Raw genomic sequence first — 21,497 nt, forward strand, 5'->3', positions numbered from 1 at the left:
AAAACAGCGAGAATGGTTGAAATGATAAAGAAAAAGAAGTGCTCACTCAAACAGGATAAAAAGCGGAAGATGGTGAATAAATATATGAGGCACAAACTTATTGTGAGGGGAGAGAGGGATTAATTTAAGACCTCAGAAAAAAGCTTCTCTAATGTGAAGTATCTTCATATCGAAAAGTGATAAAAAATAAACCTATGGTCTTGGAAGCAGCAACAGATTCATCTTTCAACAGTGATGAGGATTTTCATAAACCGTGTGATTTCTTTTGTTTGAAACGATTCCAAGTTTAAAATGCGTTGCAGCTCTTAATGGGATTTGATCTGATTTTCATTTAAGGTGCTTCAGGATGAATGTGACACAACAAAGCAGCAAAGTAAAGGCCGCGAGTTTCCCTTTGACTTCCCCATTCAGTTATCAGTGGACTTTAAACAGGGACGTCACTTCTGCTGTTTACAAGCACAACATCCTGATCTCCACCCTGGACAGAAGCAGCTGACACCAGTACATTCACAAACACATGCACACACACACACTCTCACAGTAATGAAACATGATCCAGCACTATTTCTGTAGTAAAATTTACAGGAGTGTGTAAAAAAAAACACAAGCATTCTCCATCTTCTTGATTCAATTTCTCCCCTTCTTGATTTCCACGTGCTGCCATCCTCTCCCCTCTGGGAACAAGCATCTGCATATGGACGGATCAAATTATGAGGGTGACTACTTGACTTATGAGCCAGACTTCCCAGTCTGGGCCTGGCCGGGCTCCAGTCCCACTGCTACAACATTCGTCTCGCTGATTCACGAGTCAAACGGTGACAACACGGAAATGAACACATAAAAACCACACAGTGAAATCTGGCAGTTTTTCAGAATGTTAGCGACTCGCAGCCAGAATAAGCCAATTAAAATTTTAAAGATCAAAACGAAAAAAGCCTCAATGCTAATTTCACATTTAGTGCACGGGGGAGATATGTTATCAGCCCCAAAACAAGAAAGAAGGAAGTACAATAAGGGGAAGAAGCACAGAAAGGACCTTTTCTTTTATTCCCAAAGAGGCCACTTGAGTGAAAAGCTAAAATACCGACAGCGACAACAGCCCTCGTACTGAAACCTGAGCTGAGCGGTGCAGACAGAAGGGAGCGGCACCACCAGGCATCGCTGACCGCAGGGATCCTCGGGGTAGAGTCACTGTTAACTCAGGCGGACCAAGCATTTAGTCGGAAGCGGGTGTCACTGTGCCCCACGGCTGGAAGTGGAGAAGGGGCGAGCGACAGAGAGAAAGACTGAGAGGAGGAGACAGAGAGAGAGGGAGTGAAAGGAGCTGTCCGTGGTGCTGAAAGCCCAGAGCCTGAATGCTCATACATGAACCCTGTGGAGTTCAACTCACACTTATCACACTACGCTAACCGGTTACGTTTTATCTCCTTCATTCAAAGAGCATGATCTTTGAATTGAGCTGCTTTCAGACATGGACTGAACCCCAGAATATACCCTGCTCGTACTTAAGATGTCCTGCACTGCAGCTTCAGCTCTTCTCCTCACGTGAAATGTCGGCTCTCTGGTTTTTTTTGGTGTGCAAGTCTGTCGAACTTCCCCAAGACAATAAAATGTCAGGTGCTACCACCGCCGCCACCCCCCCTCGCAACGTTTCCTTTGCAGATATTGCAAGTAGCCGCAGAAGTTGTTTGGAGTAGGAAGTGTGAAATACCTCCGTACAGCCGACTCTTTGGCTCACTCCATGTTGTTGCTCTGTGTGTTTGTTGTGAGTCAAGTCTACCGGCATGCGACGCAAAAATAGAATTGAAGTGAATAGATCAGCCCCATTGTGCGATACCCCCGAGTGCGAAATCAATGAGTCCTGCTCTCAAACTGAGAGACCACACTCTTAAGACAAGATAGTAAACATACTGGTTAGCTGCCCTGATGCCACAGTTAGTCTTCTGTGTGATACATGCAGGACCAGTAGAACACCAACAATGAGAGCCGATTATCCCACTTCAAATATCTTCACAGTGATTCACCCTCCGCCCCTTACACCCCCCGGCACAGCTTCAGGTAGTGATGAATGAGATCGGCTGCAGTCGAGCCTCGTTTTCAATTTGAGTTCAGAAAAAGTCCAATTAAAGAGTTCTGAGTCGGGGAGTGTTTCTGCTCCAAGGGTGCAGAGTCCTCCAGGTTCTCTGTGGCGATAATGGTGCTGTTGTGATCAGACTCCAGCGACACACACAGACTTTGCAATGTGACAACTGAGGGAAAAGATTAATGTGGGAGGACGAGAAGAAAACTCAAAAAGTAAAAGAGTGAAAAATGAGAAAATCTTTTTACCTCATCATAATTTGCTGTTTGCTTGAAATGTTAAATAATCTCTCAAAACGTCCTTTTACCGAAGGGCTTTTACATAATTGTTTCTTTGGCTATTTCTTGTATGTTTATTTTCCGTTTTTCTTACATTAATAACATAGAAACTCAAGATATGTGGCATATTCACTTATACTTAAACCTTAAATGCCATAAAATAAGTATTGTTTACCGTGTGTACAGACAAAGTACCTCAATAAATATATGCTTGTATGATTCAGCTGCATTAACGTGCACAGACTAGACTCACAGAGAAAGTCTGTATTTTAGATTTTCTCAAAAGCTTATTTGATTCACTTCAAACCAGGCAGTTGGGTTGCTGATGACTTGACCGTGAAGTTTTTTTTATTAGCTGAGTGGTTCTTACAACTCTTAGTAGTTGTAAAATATGTTCACGGTTACTCATCATCAAATTTCTAAAAGCCAACCGTGACAAAAGATTTGCTCTGGGAGAAGAAAAGAAAGCAACGACTGACACGTAAGACTAATGCACGCACACGCACACGCACACGCACGCACACACACACGTTTAAAACCATTTGACACACATGATGCTGCATTTGTTCACCGAGACAAAAAAAACACAAATCTCTTTAATTCCACAATGAGAGGCTACCTCTGGCCCTTCAATTATTCAAATGAGGCTACGACAACACTAGAATTTGTGGCAGCACACATGAATTTTTCAGACCTTTATGAATATGCATCTGCACCTCACGGGGAAGACTGGCAGCTCCACAGCAGAAAACTGTGCAGCTCAATTAAAAAAACGCCTGCTCCACGTTCGCCAGATGTTTAAATAAAAAATTGTAGCTGTGTGCAAAACAAATTGTTTGCACAGTTTAATATGGATGATATTAAAGCTGAAAACTGAACAATTTGTTTAATCACGCGAATGCAATCACTGCGTAATCACTCCAGCCCATTAAAACCCAAATAGGAGCGCTTGATTTGTTTAAGAGGCAACCAAGGTTAGTAATTCTCCTCCTCACACACACGGGGAGGAGATGGGCGCCCATCTTTAGCTCCTGTGATTTAATTTTGACGGCAACGAGGCAGAAAAACAAACATCCAGTTTTCCTAACCGCTCCGAGTGCTGCAAAGATCTGAGCTCAGCGTCTGGCCGTTAATGCACAGGCCCCCGGACGTCTCCCTGGGGCCGACCGGGTGGAATATCGATCCCTGGCAGGCAGCTCCTCCACGGTTTGGAGCATCTGGGGACAGAAGTGTGAACATGGCTGACAGTCTGCGGTCCACAGGCAGAACGCCAAAGTCATCACTCTTTTGCTTTCTCCTCCATTTTTCTTTCTCTCTTTTGCTTCCAACTATACTATCTTACAGACACACACAACACACACACACACACATATCCAATGAATCACTGTCTAGTTGCACAGCGATTCCCTCAGAGGCTGAAGGAGGCTCTGTGAGTCAAACTCTTCTTCTTCTCGTCTTTTCTCGACAAAGCTGACCTTCACCTGAGGGCCGCATGTTTTCTAAAGCAGCCTCTGGTCATCTCAGTGCATGAGACCCGTCTCAGGTGAGAAGCCAGAACCGCGCGGCTGATTCATAATGCGCACGTTACCCATGATAGTACAAGAGAGGGGAGTTTATGTAAGTGTGCGGAGGATGGTGCACAGAACGCCGCCTCAGGATATGTGCGAACAAGACGAGGCAAGTGTGCCTGGCCGTCGTGTAGGTGTGCGTACAACCTGTGTGAATCAAACCATGTGGCCCGGAGATTCTGTGTGAGTGTGTGGGCGGGCGGCGGCGAGGGGAGAGTGCGGCGTGTTAGTGAAAGCTAAATGGGCGAGAGAGCAAGTGAACGAGCTGAAAGTCTCTGGCGCTAATTACGGCGCCGCGTCTCTGCTGGTCGGCTCAGCGACGACACAGACTGTTAATGGTCAGATAGCTGCTAATGAGGCTGTCTGACGCGCACACACACACGCACACACACACACCTACCCACAATAATTACAGATAATGAGAAACAGGGTCCCCCATTTGCTTGGCAAAAATGGCCCGGGAGTCAAAGTCAAATTTAAGGGACGCTTAATAGTATAACTTTGTTACGAGCGTGGGGTTGTCAAGGAGACGCGACTTAATTGAGTGGATAGTTTGATCATAAATGGCTCCAATTTTGGGGACGGTCAACTTGGCTCTAATGACGTGCATTTGATGGCGAGCTCTTTGGGAGTCGTGACACAAAAAATGTGTTTTTAAAAAAAGAAGATCTACATCATTACATTAACATCCAAAACTAATTATGTGTGGGACAGTGCAGCCATTTGACCCCAGCTAATAGATTTAGCTCAAGATTAAAAGTGGCCCTCAAAGAAATAATATCCCGACAGACACAGGCTACTTAGAGTAACCCAGTGAGCTCGGAAAAAGACTGGATGATCACATTATCGTACAAATACAATAATTATCGCACATCTGGCAACACTGGTTTAACGGTTACTCTTTTGAGGATTTGCTATATTTTGCTGATAAACAAAAGGTCGGGACAGTGTGGCCTACGAAAAACCTATTTTGGTATAAGTTGCTGGTGCATTAGTGACATCTGGTGGCAAAATATTGTGCATACAAGCTTTAAATGCTGCAACAGCTACAGTGAGTTTGACGTGGACTGTAAATTACTGACTAAAGATTAAACTAAAAGTAAATGACCCTCACTACCAACCTGATAATGGCTGAACTTAACCAAAGTGTAATTGATTCAGAATATCAGGTTATGTGTCATTATCACAACCATTATTATTGTGAGAAAATACATTCACTAGCCAGCAGGAGGTGTAACTTTCCAGTTTAAGATCCGTCTTCCTGGTTCACTTTGCTGAAGACTATTAAATATCACATTCTGCTCACAGCCTTTAGCGTGGCCGGCTAAATGAAAGGCTCCATCTTCTTTTACAACCACCTGTGAAGCCTCTGCTCTGTTTGCACTGAGCAGATCTCCAGATCACTCTGTGTGGTGCAGAATGGAAAAGGCTTCTATCTGACTGCGCGTCTGGTTAACGAGGATTTTAACAAACCTAAAGCAAAATGATGAGACACGGGTATCAACATTATTCTGGTGATGACATATTGATGGTAGGAAGCTACGTGCACCCTCTGCCGTCGCCTGCTTCCTGTGTCCATGACAACACCGAGCCAAGCATGACGGTGTCTTTCTCTGTGTTTAATTCTCACTCTATACACTTGATTATGTACCACTCCTGAATTTACTTTTCAAAGGAGATGTGTTTAACAGTAGTTAGTGTGTCGCCATAGCAACAAATATGTAAAATATCCACCATGAAGGTGTATATGCCGTCAGTCCCGCCTCCTTGAGTGTGTCGTAGCTTCGTCCGAAGGATAAAGGGAAAGTATTTGTAAAAAGTGTCAGTCACAGAGAAGTATGCTCACTCACATTCCTCTGACTCGTCTCACTGACTCGTCTCACTGACTCGTCTCACTGACTCGTCTCACTCACTCAGTCCTTCAGAACAGAGCGATGAGCTCGTCCCTGAACTGGCAAATAGTTTTCCTGAGCTCGACAGTCGTTTGACGGATTCCAGTCGGTTTCCTCTCGTCCTGTGATGCGGGAGAAGGTGGAACATCAGTCCAGCCACATGGTGACAGTTTTATAATGATAGCTACTCTGACACATCTTATACTTTAATCCATAAAGTCAGTTTCCTCGTCGACATATCATGAAAGGAAATTGATTCGAACAGTTTCTACGGTGGATTCGCTGATGAAAAATATTGATTTCAAAACACTAATGAAGTTTCACTCTCACATCAGATTTAATTGGAAACAAAACTATAATGAAACTGGATGAACTTTTAGCAAAGGAAAGTGCAGTCGATACTACGCAGCCTAGCGCCATTCAGGCACGTGTTATACCTGCTGCCCACCAGAGGATTATTGGGACGGTTGCAGGTCGGTAGTGTGAAGAGTTCACAGACAGCTTAATGTCACCGCCTGAATCTTAAATGGTGAATATCAAACATGTTTGGGGAGACACATTAACACTGTAGGAAGCCATGTTTTAGTTATAAACACAAGTTTGGTGACACTTCTCGTTAGTTTGCTCAGTTCACAGTAAAAAAGGACAAACTTGTGGAATTGTGGCAACAGTATGAGAGCTTGTTTTTTATATCTTTCATTACATACAAAACATTACACAAACAAACAGCTGACAACAGTCCGCCTCCATGTTTGTTGTGTATCCTGCAGCCATGTTTGATGAGGTGAGTTTCTGTGAGTTCCCAAGTCTCTGGAGTCTCTTAGTGTTTGTACGTTCTCACAATTAAAAGATTAAAAGTCGGTCTCCTCTGTCGTTGTGTCTGTCGTCTCCCACGTTTTTAAATCAGTTAAGATTTTTAAATCCTCCAGTTTGCAGCAGACATAAGGTATAAACCTCCTGAGCTCCATATTTCAATGGGATTATTAGTCATCATTAATTATTCAGTCAGTTATTTCACAGATTAATAGAAAGCTGAGTATGGGGTAAATTTATGTCGCAATCATGTATCTTATATAGTTTTTAATATGATCAATGTTTTGAGGAGATGTATCTTGTACGCTACATCATTTTTTAATACGATTTTTAAGTATACCCCAGATGATATTAGTGTCTTCATATACGAGGAAACTAATTATGTAGAATTACAGCCTGAGGGGGAAGTGAAGCCTCCTTCCTGTCCGCGTACGATTTGAGGAGCGTGGAAAACATTTGTCGGTGAGTTGAGGAGGTTTGAGGCAGGATGTGCGACTCGCGCTGCTGAGAGGAGACAGCGGAGATTTAAACTAAATGAAAGTCATAAACAAGGTGGAGTTGACATCTTGACGAGAGGCTCTCACTTCCTGTGTTAGTTACTGCTACTGTCTGTTGTGTTGTATTGTGTTCGAGTACAAGGAGAAGTGACTCTTCCTCTCAATCACCCCGTGCTCCTCCGCGGCTTGTGAGCAATAAATATCTACGGAAAGTCTGAACGCTGTCGACTCTCATCAGCACCAGAGGAGAAACAGGGTTTTCAAGGTTCCAAGTCGAAAAATCCAGAGTCGATTCAATGTCTCGAAAAATATTGACAATTGGGTTTGATATCTTGCAAAATGCTTCTCATGTCCCCCCCCACTCCCGTCAACCAGAGGTGAACCTCAACACAACCAACATCACAAGACTTTTAACAAAAATAACTAGATCATTGGCTTTTTCCACATAATAAATATATATCTGTGGTTTTCTGCGCGGCTCCTCGTCTCATTATTTAAGAGAAAAGAAGAAAACAAAGATTACAAAGGCTTGATTGTGACAGTTTCTCTCCCAGGAGGCTCACACGTCTCTGATCTTAATGAGCTTAAAGTCTGACACTGGTTAAATCCCCTAAAATACTCTCGAGAGACATCTGAGACACGAGCAGGATATTCTGGCACGTTTTTCTCAGCCTTGCTCATTTCTACATATGTTTGCAGTCGTGCCACTGTACGAGCAGCCTCTTCTTTTTCCACCTCTGGCACCCACAGCTTGTCACGTCACAGGAAAATCAACACAAACAGATGTGACACAGCAACCTGGTGTATTGTTGTGTGTAGTAGAGCTGAGCCACATCCAGGTTTGGAATAATGAGATGAAATACAGCACGTAAATAAGGTTGCTATTTCCTCCGCGGGCCAACGGGTGGATTTTTTTCGAAGGGAGCGCTTGTTTTCGACCTTCTAAAGCTCCGTGGCGAGTGAAGACCCCGGACAGATGGCGGGAGGGCTTCGCCGTTAGCTCCCAGCGCAGATGGGAGATTGTGTGTTTTTATGTTTCGTGTGTGGGGAGTGTGTTGACAGATTGGTGATGTTTGAGACGGTGGCACACAACGTCTGACCTTTCCCATGTGTGCACGTATGGCTGACGATGTCACAGGCGTACCGGCCACAAAAATATTTATTTTCTCTCGTAGTGGAGCAGGGGGAAAAAATCTACATTTTTATAAATATGTTCACTCTGTGTGTTCTCTTCTCTTCGGGTTTGTTGGCTCGCTGCTTCATGACGGGGACACGGGCAGACTAATAAAGAAATAAATGGCAATAAATCCATTCAGAGGACGCCGCTGACCTTTGTGGGTGAGTCTCAGCGGTGTCAGTGGCACCAGGCGGCTGGCATCATGACTGGTATGTGACATTACACGACACAAAGAGGCCAGATGCAGAAGTACAAATTGGTTCCACAAAGAGAAGCACAAGTAGCACTGGTTTCCCAAATCATCCCATGAGTTCACGTAGAGAACGACCGAATAAATCGAGGACAGGTTAAATCAACAACAACTGCTTCAGAGAAAGACATAAGCTGCGTCTCAATTCAGAGGCTGCATCCTAGCAAGGTCTGGTCTACAGAGGATTAACGTTATTGCAGCTGAAGATGGACACGACACGAACGTTTTAATGTGCTTTGGTGTTTTGAGATTCATGCGATTAGCTGTTCGATTGAAATGGTTTGTCTCTAAAACGCAATGACTCCTGGGATAGGATCCACCTGTTGGAGCCTTTGTTTCTCGGGGACGCATTTGTCTGCCACACTAGTCTGAGCCTTCGAAACAGGACAGTCTAGTCAGGCCGCTGTGATGTAATGCGTCTTCAGATGCAGCCCCTGAATTGAGACACGGCTCTTATCTGTGCGGTTGACGGAGGGACGCTGATGCTGATTCAAGATTTAATTAAAATCGTAAACGTTTTTACTCTTCAGTGAGCCATCGCTGGCAGATGCACATCCTCCATTCAAAAAGGAGACCACCTTAAGTTTGCAGGCAGATCACAGGAGGCTTACGCACAACTTATGTTTCGTCAAATCAGTCGTACAAGCGACACTGAATCTCTTTCTTTCAATGTCAAAGTCATCACTAGTCAACTGTGAAAAGGTTTCTGCTTGTTTTAGAGAGCGAATGTAGATGCATCTGCACATAATCTGCCCCAACACACACACACACACACACACACACACACACACACACACACACACACACACACACACACACACACACACACACACACACACACACACACACACACACACACACACACACACACACAGAGAGAAAACAGTCGTCTACCTGTGGATTCTGCAAATAACAACCCTGTGTGTGACTCATGACAGAGTGCAGCGCATAATTATGATTGTCAGAGGGCCACAGTCTGAAAAACACAGGGCTGGAAGCACTTTTGTGCCATTTGCAGTCTGCCAGTATTTGGTGTAAAAACTCAGGTGTTTCTGACATGCCCTCATTTCTGGGCTTTTATTCGTAGTGGAAATAAAATGTTGGGTAAAATCCACCCCATGCATGAAACTGTCATGATAAAAACATGAAAAAGTGGCTTTGAAAATAGCTCAGTGCTGTAAAAGCATGTTGTCCACCGCGGCTCAGCGAGCGGAGCGGAGCCGGGTCTATTTAACTGAGGTGAAAGACGGGGTTTTTCTCCCTGAGCAGAGAAGAGAGGAGCTGTGCATTAGTCAGCCATTGTGGAGCTCTGCAGAACTATAATGGGTTTCTGTGGTCTTTGAGCCGGGTCACACACACACACTCACACACTTAGTAATAATAGCAAAGGATGACATAGATGAAAAGGCAGAGAGAGCCGCAGCTAGAAAGACAAATAGGAAATAGATGGGGAGAGATTCAAGCGCTCCTGCTGAGCCAACACTCCTCCAACGCCATCTCGACCTGCGGCCGCCGTCTTACCTGTTCCCCCTCTCTGCACCACCAGGCTGGTCTCGGATCCGACGGCACACTCCTTGAGCAGCTCCACCACCTGTGTGTGTGTGAATCCCTGAACCGGCTGCTTGTTAATCTCCACGATCAGATCCGCCTCGCACAGGCCCGGGCAGCCCTGAGGCTCCAGCACCTGTTTAACGCGCTGGCCCGTGGCGCTGTCGGCGATAGTGAAGCCAAAGCCGTCCGCTCCCTTCACCATGGTGAGGGTCAGCAGCTCCCCCTGGGTCGCCCCCGACGACGCCATGGAGACGCTGTCGGGAGGCGTGGTGCCAGTGGTGGGCGGGAGGGAGCCGTCCAAGTGGGTGTCGCCTGGATGAGGCGGGAGGAGCTGCTGGGCGTTGACCTGGTCCTGACTGGGGTCCGTGACGAAGCGAGCCGTGCGGGAGAGATATTCCAGGTAGTTGTCGTAGCCCGTCCTGCCGTTCACCATGATGGGCCGCTGCTCCATGATGCCCAGCGGGGAGATGATGGTGGTGGTGGTGGTGGTGTTGTTGTTGGTGTTGGCAGCTTCCTCCGGGTCGTAGGGCAGAGGATAACCACGACACAACACCAGCGTCACGCTTTGGCCGATGGGCACCGACTGGAAGAGCTTAACCACGTCGGCATGGGTGGTGCCCAGGACGCACACGTCGTTGATGTAGACGATGACGTCGCCTGCAGACCAAAGAAGAGAGAGACACGGTGGTCAGGTGTAAATCGTGGAAGGTTTGACAAACTGAAACGATATTAACAGCCACTAATTACTGAAAGAATTACTGAATCTATTTCCATGAACTTCAGTCGAGGGCTGAGCTATGACCCAAAGAGGAAACCATTACATTTTGGATGAATCTGGATCAAGACATGGATCCAGGATCCCAAAAAATCGAATCAGTTAATTGCAGCGACCTTGACCTTTGACCTTCAACCACCAAAATCGAATCAGCTCATCCTTTAGTCAAACTTCAACCCAATTTAAAGAAATTCCCTCGATGCAGTCTTGAGATATTGTGTACGACCCTCACTGAGTTACAGCCGGTGGTGAACCAGTGCCTGGAGCTGAGATCCGGACTTTTCCACATCTCAATCAGCGCCGTCTCCCTCAGAGACATCGACCACGACCACAGATAAACACGTCCACAGATAAAAACGCCTTATCTGCCTTTCAAATGTGAAAGATGACGAGAGGCTAAAACGTTTGTCTTTCACGGCACACAGGGATTTTTTATTTGCTTACTCCAACACACTGCACTGTAGATAAAACCTCGCTGACAATTAAATGTTCCCACACAAAGAGGCTCTGCATCCAGATGACTAAATATAGTGTTTTGTGCAGGCACCATGCAGGTTTTTAAAAACACCCAGCGAGTGGGAACACGAGGCAAGATCCACACTAAAGTCTTACAAACAGCATTTACCTGCGTTGATAATGAAAACAATTATTTTTCTAATTGCAGGGATAATTGTCGTGCTCTTTAGAGAGCGGCGGCTGGAGGAGACTGTGAGCGCGCATGTTGCTGACGAAAACAAAGATCCTTCAGGATTAATAAGCAAAGCGCGTGCTGCAGTGATTGGCCCTCACCTCGCTAACCACCAGCCCCGTCCTGTTCAATTCTCTTAAAACGTGAGTGGGAGACTATTACAGCACTAATGACTGGGTCAGTAAAGGTAATTCACATCGATTCCCTGGATTGACTGTTGAGCGGGCGCCGAGCTACCGACCCGGCTGAGTGACGGCAGTAAACCCAAGTTAAGATATCACCAAAATGTTCCCTCCCCCTCTCTCTCTCACTGTAAACTGTGATGCAGACAAACGCCGGCACTGACAGAGCGAGCGCACATCTCAAGGCAACGTGACGTGACAGAACTTTTAATTAATCCGGGCCGACATTTGCCTTGAGCGCCGGCGTCGGAATCAATAGTCGAGCAGCACACTGGCAGAAAACAAACGATGGAGCCGTGACCTCACAGCGCCCGGGCCACGACCATATCTCATTCTTTATGAGCAGGCAGGGAGGACAGAGAAGGAGGCATCGAGTTCTTTGTTTTCACAGAGACAGAAAGCTCTAAACTCACAGGCGTCCGTGCATGATCGTACCTGACGGATCAGTTCATCATCATCTGCAGCAGCCGTGCTTTTATCAGCCAGGATTTACGGCACTTTCACGCTTACTTTGTTTGGGCCCGACCTTCGGACTTTAGAGTTTAGTCGGAAATTTGCAGTGTGTTGCATTTATTCTGATAATTCAGATAATTGATGCAGGTAGTAAAACAACAACGATATAAGAGTGGCAACAAAATTAAAGGAGTGAATCAGTCCATTCGTCTTCTTCCCTCAAACAGAGAGAATACTAACCAACACACAGGTGTCAGACGCACGCCCGTCTACAAACAAATCAATGTCAAGCAGAGGGAGATGCAAACCATGCAGGAGATGACGACAGGACGTGTTGATGCCGAATCATCGAATGTAAACAAAGACACAAACGTTGGTTCAGACCTCAGGTGAGAAAACGCTCTTAGAAAAACAGTCTCTGCCTCGAACACAATCAATCGTTTCAAGGGTCTCTGGGGACCCAGGCAAAAGGGACCTGGGGAGACATGCTGTGGACATAATCAGCTGTTCTAGAGGGGGCCCTCTTTGCTCGGGGCCTCAATGCCATTGTGAATACGATGAAGATGAGATTCACTTACATCTGAAGGACTCAGCATCTCTTTCAAGATGGATTGTTCCTGATTTTCTTTCTCCTCATCAAAGTTTATAGATTCTATGAACACGAAGTCCTACAAGAATTCCGACCGGCTCGCGTTGTTCAGTTTTCAGTTCTGACTCGTTGATATTTCTCAGAAAACGCAAAGACAGAAACAAACATCCTACTGTTCTCCACGTCTGGTTTTAATCCAAACTCCATTGTTTCAAATATTACTGCAGATTCCCGAGGGCTGGGCGAACTTCAAGCGAAGCAATCTCATGTTTGATTTTTTCTGAAGAGGAAGAATCCGTTTAGCATTTTTTGCAGAAAAAGGCACAAAAACTAAATATTAAAGCAAGATAAATTCCCCAGAAAGTAGTAAAAAAAGATCCATCTTGTTACTCCTTGATACTTCTTGACACTTTGTATAATCTGCAATCAACATGGCTACAGAAGCACTGTGGCTTTTGTAAGTGCTGTAAAAATGAGCCTTGATCAGGTCACGAACACAGACTGGTGGATGAAGGTGGAGAGAAATGAACACATCAGAGAGAGCGGAGACAAAACTTCACACTCACGGCCGCCATACATCCGCTCTCCATCTATTATAACGGCTCCTGCTGGTCCCTTTGTGTATTCTAAATCACGCTGACCTTAACGCCACGCTCGCCGGGACCAAGGCCCCAGCAGCTAATTCATCTCTCATTGTCCCATCCTTGCATATTCTTTATGACACATTCATCTCCAGCTAATGGTGTGTTCAAGAGTCTGCGGACGTAAAGGTCTTTGTGGCCCCTGCCGAGAAGACGGGGCCACGATAGAGTCTCAGCAGGGGGGCCGGCATTTGTTAAAGACTGATATTTAGGGTGTCCGGTAAACTAGCTCAGTACAGAGAGTCAAAATCCTGTTGTGTTACTTCTGTCTGACATCAAGAACCAAAATAATTTTGACTTTGGTCTTTTCAGAATTATATATTCACAAATAAACCTTTATAATACACGAGAGGGAATAAAAACTGAAAAAGCATCATATAACTTCTTTCAATAGACGAAGTGAAGGAGAGGCAGGAGAGACATGCAGTAAAAAGTCTAAACAGGACCTGCTGCTCAAAGTGTAAACACCCATATAAGTTTTAACACACGCTAAGCTCAAACCATTAAATTCACACATTCTCTGTTGTCTGTCGTTTCAATTGTGTGTTTTGTTCGGTGTTGTGGATGAAATAATGCACATTAAACTCAATAAATTGAGACTGAATAAGTCAAATTGTGAAATATTGGTGCCTGTTTCTCTCTCGTCTTATCTGAACCGAACACACACACTGTAGAGTCTGAATACAGAACAGCAGAGTGCTGCAGCAGTTCCACTCGTTTTAAAAACACTAACCCACTTGATTTTTCATTAACAGCCTCTAGCTTCCAAATTAAACCTCTTCACGTCAAGCACACACACAACTCAGAAATGTCACAGATAACGAACCCCTGCATTTCATATCTGTGGAGAAACATTTATCCTGCAGTCAATAAATTCTTTGAAAATATTCCGAACGCTCGCACTGTGCTAGAGCTGCAATATGCAATAGATCAGAAACTTCTCTGATGGCGGAGACAGCCCGGAGGTCGTCACACGGGAGAAAGCGACGCAAATTATCTATCTGGAGTCTGGGAAATTTCACACCTTCGCCGGACCGGGTTTCCCTAAGTGTGGGCTTGTGTGATCGTTAGTGCAGAAGTAGGACACACAGTCTGGGGAGGAAGGGAGGAAGGGAGGGAGGAGGAGGAGGAGGGAGGGAGTGAGGCAGAGATGGAGAGGAAGTGGCGGTGAGGAGACAGGAGGTGAGGGAGTTTAGTCTGGGGAGAGTACACAGGAAAATAAAAGAGAGATGGGGGGGATGAGACCCAGAATGTTTTATATGCGGTTTTGTTTATTAGTCATCAAGATCTATTTCAGACTCCTGCTCTCACACAATTATACAACTTCCAGGGGATCATGGGTAATATTCACCAGTCACTGGTGTTTCAGTTCAGTGAGTCAAAACATTGACAAACTTTCTTTTTCTCTTTCCATGAAAACCTTATGGACCCGGAGCACGACAGAATGAATCACCACATGTTGGCTGCAGAGGGCGCTGTTGCTCAGTAAAAATTACATAATGTTGCTTTAAATTATCTCTAGAAAGGTATTTTTCAGATAACACAGGGACTTTGACCTTTGACTCTTTGATCACCAAACACTTATCAGTCCATCCTCGAGTCCGAGTAGATGTTTGTGTCAAATTTGAAGAAATTCCCTCGAGGTGTTTGTGAGATATTACGTTCACAAGAACTGGACGTGTGTACGGATGGACCTGAAAATGTAATTCCTCCGTCTACGGCCATCGTCCATATGGAGGGATAAATCATTTGCAGCAGATTTATGACGCAATATTCTAAGAGAAGAGTGTTAACACAACTTCAAGGTCATAGAACGATTCAAGCTTATTTTGAAAGGAGAGTTCTATCTTCACTAATGTCTGATAAATGACCAATAAACCCTCCGTGCCTGCTCCAGAGTTTACAGATAGAAACATAATCACAAGCTGATAACAGCGTAAAAAACCTGCTTTCTGCTATTCCCCTGACAAAAGCTGGTGTGTTCTAGTGTGTGTGTGTGTGTGTGTGTGTGTGTGTGTGTGTGTGTGTGCACATGTGCTGCAGTCCAACCCCATGTGGCCTCAACCAGCAGTGCTCATAAAGTCCCTTTCATGATTAATGGGAGAACAAAAACTCTGCAGTTGGTGCACGTGCACAAACACAAATACATGTAGGTATAGTGCAGGCTTGGCAAGATACACCTGCACGCACACATGCACACACACACACACACACACACACACACACACGCATGAACCACATTTGCATTACTGGTATAATTTGTGTGTTTGAATGAGGGACTGCACTTGTAGATATTTCATCTTGAACAGGAAGCTGCATTCATCTCTGTGTGAGCTGCACCGGTTTGATGAATTGTCGGCTCTTGTGCATTAAAGAAGGTAAATGTGTGAAATGGGAGGTTTGCACACGTGCACTTAACCTCACTTCTGTGGATGTGCACTAATGTACGGACCAGATGCTGCAGGAGTCAAACTTTCAAGGAGAAATCAGCGTATGAATTTTTAATGCCGACATTTACTGCGATAAAACTATGTTTTTATCATATTTATAAGTATGTGAACTTTCCATCTGCAGGACGACAGAGGATGTTGCACCTTGATTTGTGAATATGGCCGTTAGAAATAAATGATCTTATCTTAAAATGTATTTTCGTTTGTGAGCATCCCTGCTTTGTGTTTCTGTTGCTCACCTGTGGCCATTTTCCCGTCAGCTGCAGCCGGCCCGTCGGGGATGACGCTCTTGACCTGGAGGAATTCATCGGGCTCGTCGCCTCCGATGATCGTGAAGCCGAAGCCCATGTTACTCTTTTGGAGCGGCGTGGACAAGAAGCTGCCTTTCAGCTGAGTCGGGTCCCGCGTGAACAGCGGCTTCTCTATTGAGGACACAAGAGAGAAACCCAATAACCACATGGAAACATCAATACTTCACAGGCTTTAAGGCAAAGGATGAAAGGGCCTGAAGTTTGGTGCAGGGCAGTGGTCACAGGGTGGAGGCATGGGTAAAGCTTATCCAGTAGGTGAAGCCACAGGAAAACTGGCAGGGTATGATCTTAGCTGCAAAACAAATAACTTTGGACAGAGGTGAGGCTGCGGTGCTGGAAGCTGCATGTGGGCTTCAGCAGATTTGGCTCCCGTGCAGAGTCGAAATTAAAAAACAGAAGAAAGAAAAATCCCTCCTGGCAAAACCCCAAACAATCGTCTGTTCCTCTCCTCCCATGCTGGGGGTGTGAAGGGGTGCAGAGGGTATCAGAGGTGCAGGTCTTCAGTCCCGTCCAGAGGAAGCCAAAAGAAGCAACATTGGGCACATGACATGCTGTCAATCAGGGATCAGTTCCAAGAGAAGATGCGTGGGAGGGTTAGGGAGGAACTGGGAGATTACTGGAGGAAGGGAGAGCTGGGGGCGGCGGGGAGAGGGGGGGGGACCTCTGGAGGAGAAGCGTCTTGTGCAGAATGAGAGGATCTCAGCCAACAAGCTTAGTCACACTTAAACAAGTCTCCCATCGTTTCACCTCAGAAAAGAGTCGCGGCTAGTGTTCTAGTTAACGTCCTTTGTTTGCCGTCGCTGGTCCAGACATCGACTGAGTGATTACACTCTCTGCCTGCTTCTGCCAGCCGATAAGACATGTCATGGTTCACACAAATCCTTCAGCAGCCTTCAGGGGAAAGCTTGCTTACAAGCTAGCATGCTTACAGTAAGTCAAAGGAGCGCAAGCAGCCATGAGGGCGACAGTCAGCCTCCGTTGCCTCTCTCTTGGCCTACTTACTGACGAAGTGCCACAGGGAGTAGGGGCTACAGACAGGCTGCTCTAGCACCACAGCACAGGCGGAGGTGTGAAGTGGCTGCTGCTGCTGCCGCCGCTGCCGCCGCTGCTGTTGGTGGGGGCACATATTCATCCGCCGAGTCAGAACACGCCGGAGCGGGGAGACATCGGTGGAGGAGGAGGTAGCGTACACGGCGGCCCTGCGGCACAGAGTTGGCGAGCACGAGAGGTCGCCCAGGCTGTGGCAGCGCTCGGGCACCGGGCCGACCTGCGTGAGGGCGGATCTGGGGAGGGTGGCACAGGGTTTGGCATCCTCCACTGGCATCGAGAGAAAAGAAGGAGGAGGAGGAGGGAGGATGAAGGTGGGGAGAGGGAGGAGAGAGAGCCTCAATGGAACGTACACAGAGTGTAACCACGGAGACAGGCTCTCGACTCTGGACTACTACGTTACTACGGAAACAAACCTCCTCTTCACCAGTCCAGACAGAGTTTTTCTAGCAGTGCATCCTACTGCTGGTGCAGAGTGAGCACTGGAATCAGGCAGCAACAAACCAGTGATTAAACAAAACAGTGAATCACATTGAATCCCACATGTTCAGTCGGGGACGAGTTTTATTCACACACAGACGTCTCCTCTGACTCGTCACTCAGATCTGTTTCTGTCAATCAACATAACAATAGTTTCTCTGGAAAGAGGGAAAGTGAATTTGGAAGAAGTAGAAAGTGAAAGTGAGTTATTGAAATAACATTCAGAATTTTTTTTAAATGCAATTTGTAGCCTAACTGATTTATTTCTGGGCAAAATGTTATTCTAAATAAATCATTTAATCAAACGTTAACCTTCACCACAGAGGTCATATGTTCTCCTGTGTCTGATCTTTGATTTGTTTGTGAGCAGGATTGTGCAAACGCAGAGTTATACAGTCATGTGTGGGATTGTTTGGCCTTGCAGAGGCACGCGCTCTTCTAAGGGCCATTCCAGTTCTTCATCTATTCCATATAAGTGTTTGATAAATCTATATTTGAAGCTTTAACACTTTCAGATACAGATATAAGTAGCTTGAGAAACCGAACATACACATACAGACAGATAATGGGTCTGACTACACACAGAGAAACTGAGGAATCAGCTCAGACACCAGGGAGGTGCTCTCACCTCTGTAGATGGTGGGGAGGGGCAGTGAGGACAGACCCTGGCTTTGCATCTGCTGCTGCTGCTGGAGTCTCCTCTTGGCCTCCAGGACTGGGTTCTCGAACTGGGTCCTTCTGTTTATATGACTTTAATGACACAACAACAACAGAAGAGACGTTAGATTTCACAGGATCGCGCTGCACTGAACTCGGCCTCCCTGTCGACAGAGATCAGATCTGAAAACCCTGGCACTTCAGCCGCTGTCGCTGTGATGACTAATTAAACGGAAGGTCCCCAGATTATGTAACAGAGCTGCAGAAAGACTTTGCTGAGTAAAAAAAAGGAAAAGAAAAGACAGAAGAACAAACGACTGATTCAGAGCTTTTCTTCCATCTTCTGAGCAGAATTGTGCGAGTCAGTGACTGTGAGGAAACCTGCACATGAAACACTGATTTCCTTCTGCGTCCCACGTCGTTCTTAATTTAGTTTGTAAGAGGGGAGATAGTCAACCACTACAAATACTGTAATTTGGCTGCGTGACATAATTAGTCATCATTAAATACTTCCCCCCCACTCTTTGAGACTGCACACACACACACACACACACTCTCTCTCTCCTTACCTTTTTAATGAACAACCCCCAGTATCACACTGAGAATACAAAAAACAGCTTGAGTATATTTTGACCTGTAGTTACATAATTTCAAGGTCTGGATGTTTACGTGACCGCAATGCAACGCAACAGAGTGTCTTGAGGGGTGTGTGTGTGTGTGTGTGTGTGTGTGTGTGTGTGTGTGTGTGTGTGTGTGTGTGTGTGTGTGTGTGTCTGTGTGTGTGCAGTTCATATAGTCAAGTGTCTTTCTGGAGGGTTTTTTGCCGCCCTCTTGTCTCAAAATAGGTCCTCGTCCCCGCGCCCCAGCGTTCAGAGCATCCAGCCAAAGAAATGACACTTGAGAACACGAGGGGAGTCGCAGCTCGATAGAGACGTTGTGAACACACATGCAGAATGTTTAAAAAAGAGACGCTGATGAGCTCATCTGCACTGTGAGTATTTCTGACACAGAAATGTTGGACGAGCAGACAAAATAAAGTCCACCCCCCCTCCCCTCCGCCTGCAAACAAACAGTGAGCTGTCAGCAGGTAGACAGAGCGAGCAAACGCTTCCTGGCAGCAGCAGCAGCGCCTGGCTCTTCCTTATAAATATGATTAACACAGCACCAGCGGGCAACATTGAGAAATCAAAAGCAAGCCATTACATATTAAAGATGCAGCCGACTTACTCGACATAGTAGCTGCCGTAAATGGGGTCATCGATTTTCTCCCAGCCGTACGGAAGCTCTGCAAGAAAAAAAACCAAAAAGGAACAACAGCAGTGAGACAGGGGTAATGAAGGACTTGTTTATTCAGAGCACCTACAGCAGCATATCGATCTCGCATGAAAACATTGCGGCGGCAGAATTAGTTTACAGCATCGCTTCCCTGTCTGTAATTACCAGGGTTTTCATGGAGCACTAACACGCTAACTGGAAGGCTCGTCTCGCTGTTTTTTCAGAGCGGGCCTCATGTTCGCTCTTGTGAATAATTCTTCAATCTCATCTTTTTATGAAAATTTGATGGCGACAAGACACGAGATAAAAAAAACCCAACGATGTGTTTTCTCGGCAGCGTGTCACTTTGATTGATTTAAAGAGGCTACTGGCTCTTTAAAGCTCCGCATCAAAAGTCCCCCCCTCCCCTTTCAAAGAAACAAAGTTGCAAAATAACCCCAAATATTGAAAGATCTGGTGGCTGAATTTGAAGCGGTGAAATATTTATGCGCCGCATCTTCTCCCGCGCTGTAAATATTGTGTTTTGATGCAGGAACTTTGCATAGATTAACAGCAGGAACTGGAGCGAGCACAAACCCTCGGGGCATCGAACCTTCACAGTGTCGTTCCGTCGACTCAAAACGCTACCAGCTAAAGCGTTAACACGACGACAAATAACATATGACAGTCAATTAGTGGCAAATGACAGACGGATCAAAGCATCGATATTCCAACTCTGATTTCCATGATCTAATGTGCACAAACACATGAAACAGGAAGAGAATCTGTGTGTAGAAAAAAGTCAAACAATTAAAATAATAACTGCTGTTATCAAGACATGCATTATTCCTACTTTCTGAGTTCTATTAAATACAACAAGTACTTTTACTGAATACATGAGCATCTAAACTTTGACTAAACTGCCACAGGTTCACAGTACAGATGTGTAAAGTGCTTACATCGCTGTAAACCCTCCACACAACATCACACGACTCGTCCACTCATCAGACGGTTTGTGGTTTGATTCCCGGCTCCTTCAGTCCACACATTGAAATGATCAAGAGGCAACAAACTGCCACAGATCCGTGTTCTCTCTACAGGGCATCTACTAATGAGAGGGTCCGTAGAAATAAATATAGATACATAAATATTTATCATGAACATAAAAATATGAATTAATGAATAACATTTTTTTATTTTAACAACTTTATCTGCAACAACCTTCCAACAGAGACTTTGCTCAGTTGGTTCAAACCGAACAAGTGTTATATCTCCTACTTATATAATGCATCTACACTGCATTCAAAATGAACAAGTCAAATATATAATAATGTATTGGTCTTAACAGCAGCATCCTAACGTTCTCTGTGGTTCTATGCTCGGAACCCTGAGCTCAGCCTGTTAGCTTGCCTTGAGCAGGCAGATTAATTATACAGGACAAAATGAAAATGTCATCGCAGGAAAAGTCACTGAAGAATTTTATAATTCGTCCTGAGAGGAGCAGAAATGTCCAAATCCATCCGGGGCAACACACACTGACCAGATCCACATCGCTCAGATTAAGAGCTTTAACTTGGTATTTTCAAAGTGGCCTCAAACTTTTTAATATTTCTGCACGAGTGCATGAAGTCATATTATTTCTGCCCTCTCAGCCTCTTCCTGCACGTGGACTGTGCTGCAGGACGAGCTTGTGTTCCCGATGATCAAAGACGATCCGCCGTCAAACCTTCCGACAGTCGTCAGTCACACTGGACGGGATTTTCAAAGTTCCCGTTTCCTCTATTTCCTCCTTCCTCTGTCCACAGCTCCCTGACACTGCAGCTCTTCGGTCTGGAAGGAGTTCCCGTTTGCTTTTCAGGACATT

At 45.5% G+C, this 21,497-nt stretch overlaps 1 protein-coding gene across 15 annotated transcripts in view; it reads right to left on the bottom strand.

Moving 5' to 3' along the window:
* Positions 1 to 21,497, bottom strand: part of magi2a (membrane associated guanylate kinase, WW and PDZ domain containing 2a) — a 176,801-nt gene that overhangs the window by 20,382 nt on the left and 134,922 nt on the right. For 9 of the 15 annotated variants that reach the window (XR_007032345.1, XM_047338593.1, XM_035147729.2 and 6 more), the window contains exons 7-11: positions 19,607 to 19,664; positions 18,351 to 18,472; positions 17,198 to 17,512; positions 16,124 to 16,306; positions 10,077 to 10,763 (exon numbers count right to left, since the gene is read on the bottom strand). Coding sequence is in view for 14 of the 15 variants with exons in the window: in XM_047338593.1 (XP_047194549.1) it covers positions 10,077 to 10,763; positions 16,124 to 16,306; positions 17,198 to 17,512; positions 18,351 to 18,472; positions 19,607 to 19,664 (1,365 nt within the window). In the remaining variant the exon portion in view is untranslated. The remainder of the gene's footprint in view (positions 1 to 10,076; positions 10,764 to 16,123; positions 16,307 to 17,197; positions 17,513 to 18,350; positions 18,473 to 19,606; positions 19,665 to 21,497) is intronic. The other 6 variants (XM_035147734.2, XM_047338600.1, XM_035147732.2 and 3 more) reach the window with 2 other exon arrangements.

Source organism: Hippoglossus stenolepis, chromosome 22, assembly GCF_022539355.2.
Source record: "Hippoglossus stenolepis isolate QCI-W04-F060 chromosome 22, HSTE1.2, whole genome shotgun sequence".
In the NCBI taxonomy this organism is placed as follows: Eukaryota; Metazoa; Chordata; class Actinopteri; order Pleuronectiformes; family Pleuronectidae; genus Hippoglossus; species Hippoglossus stenolepis.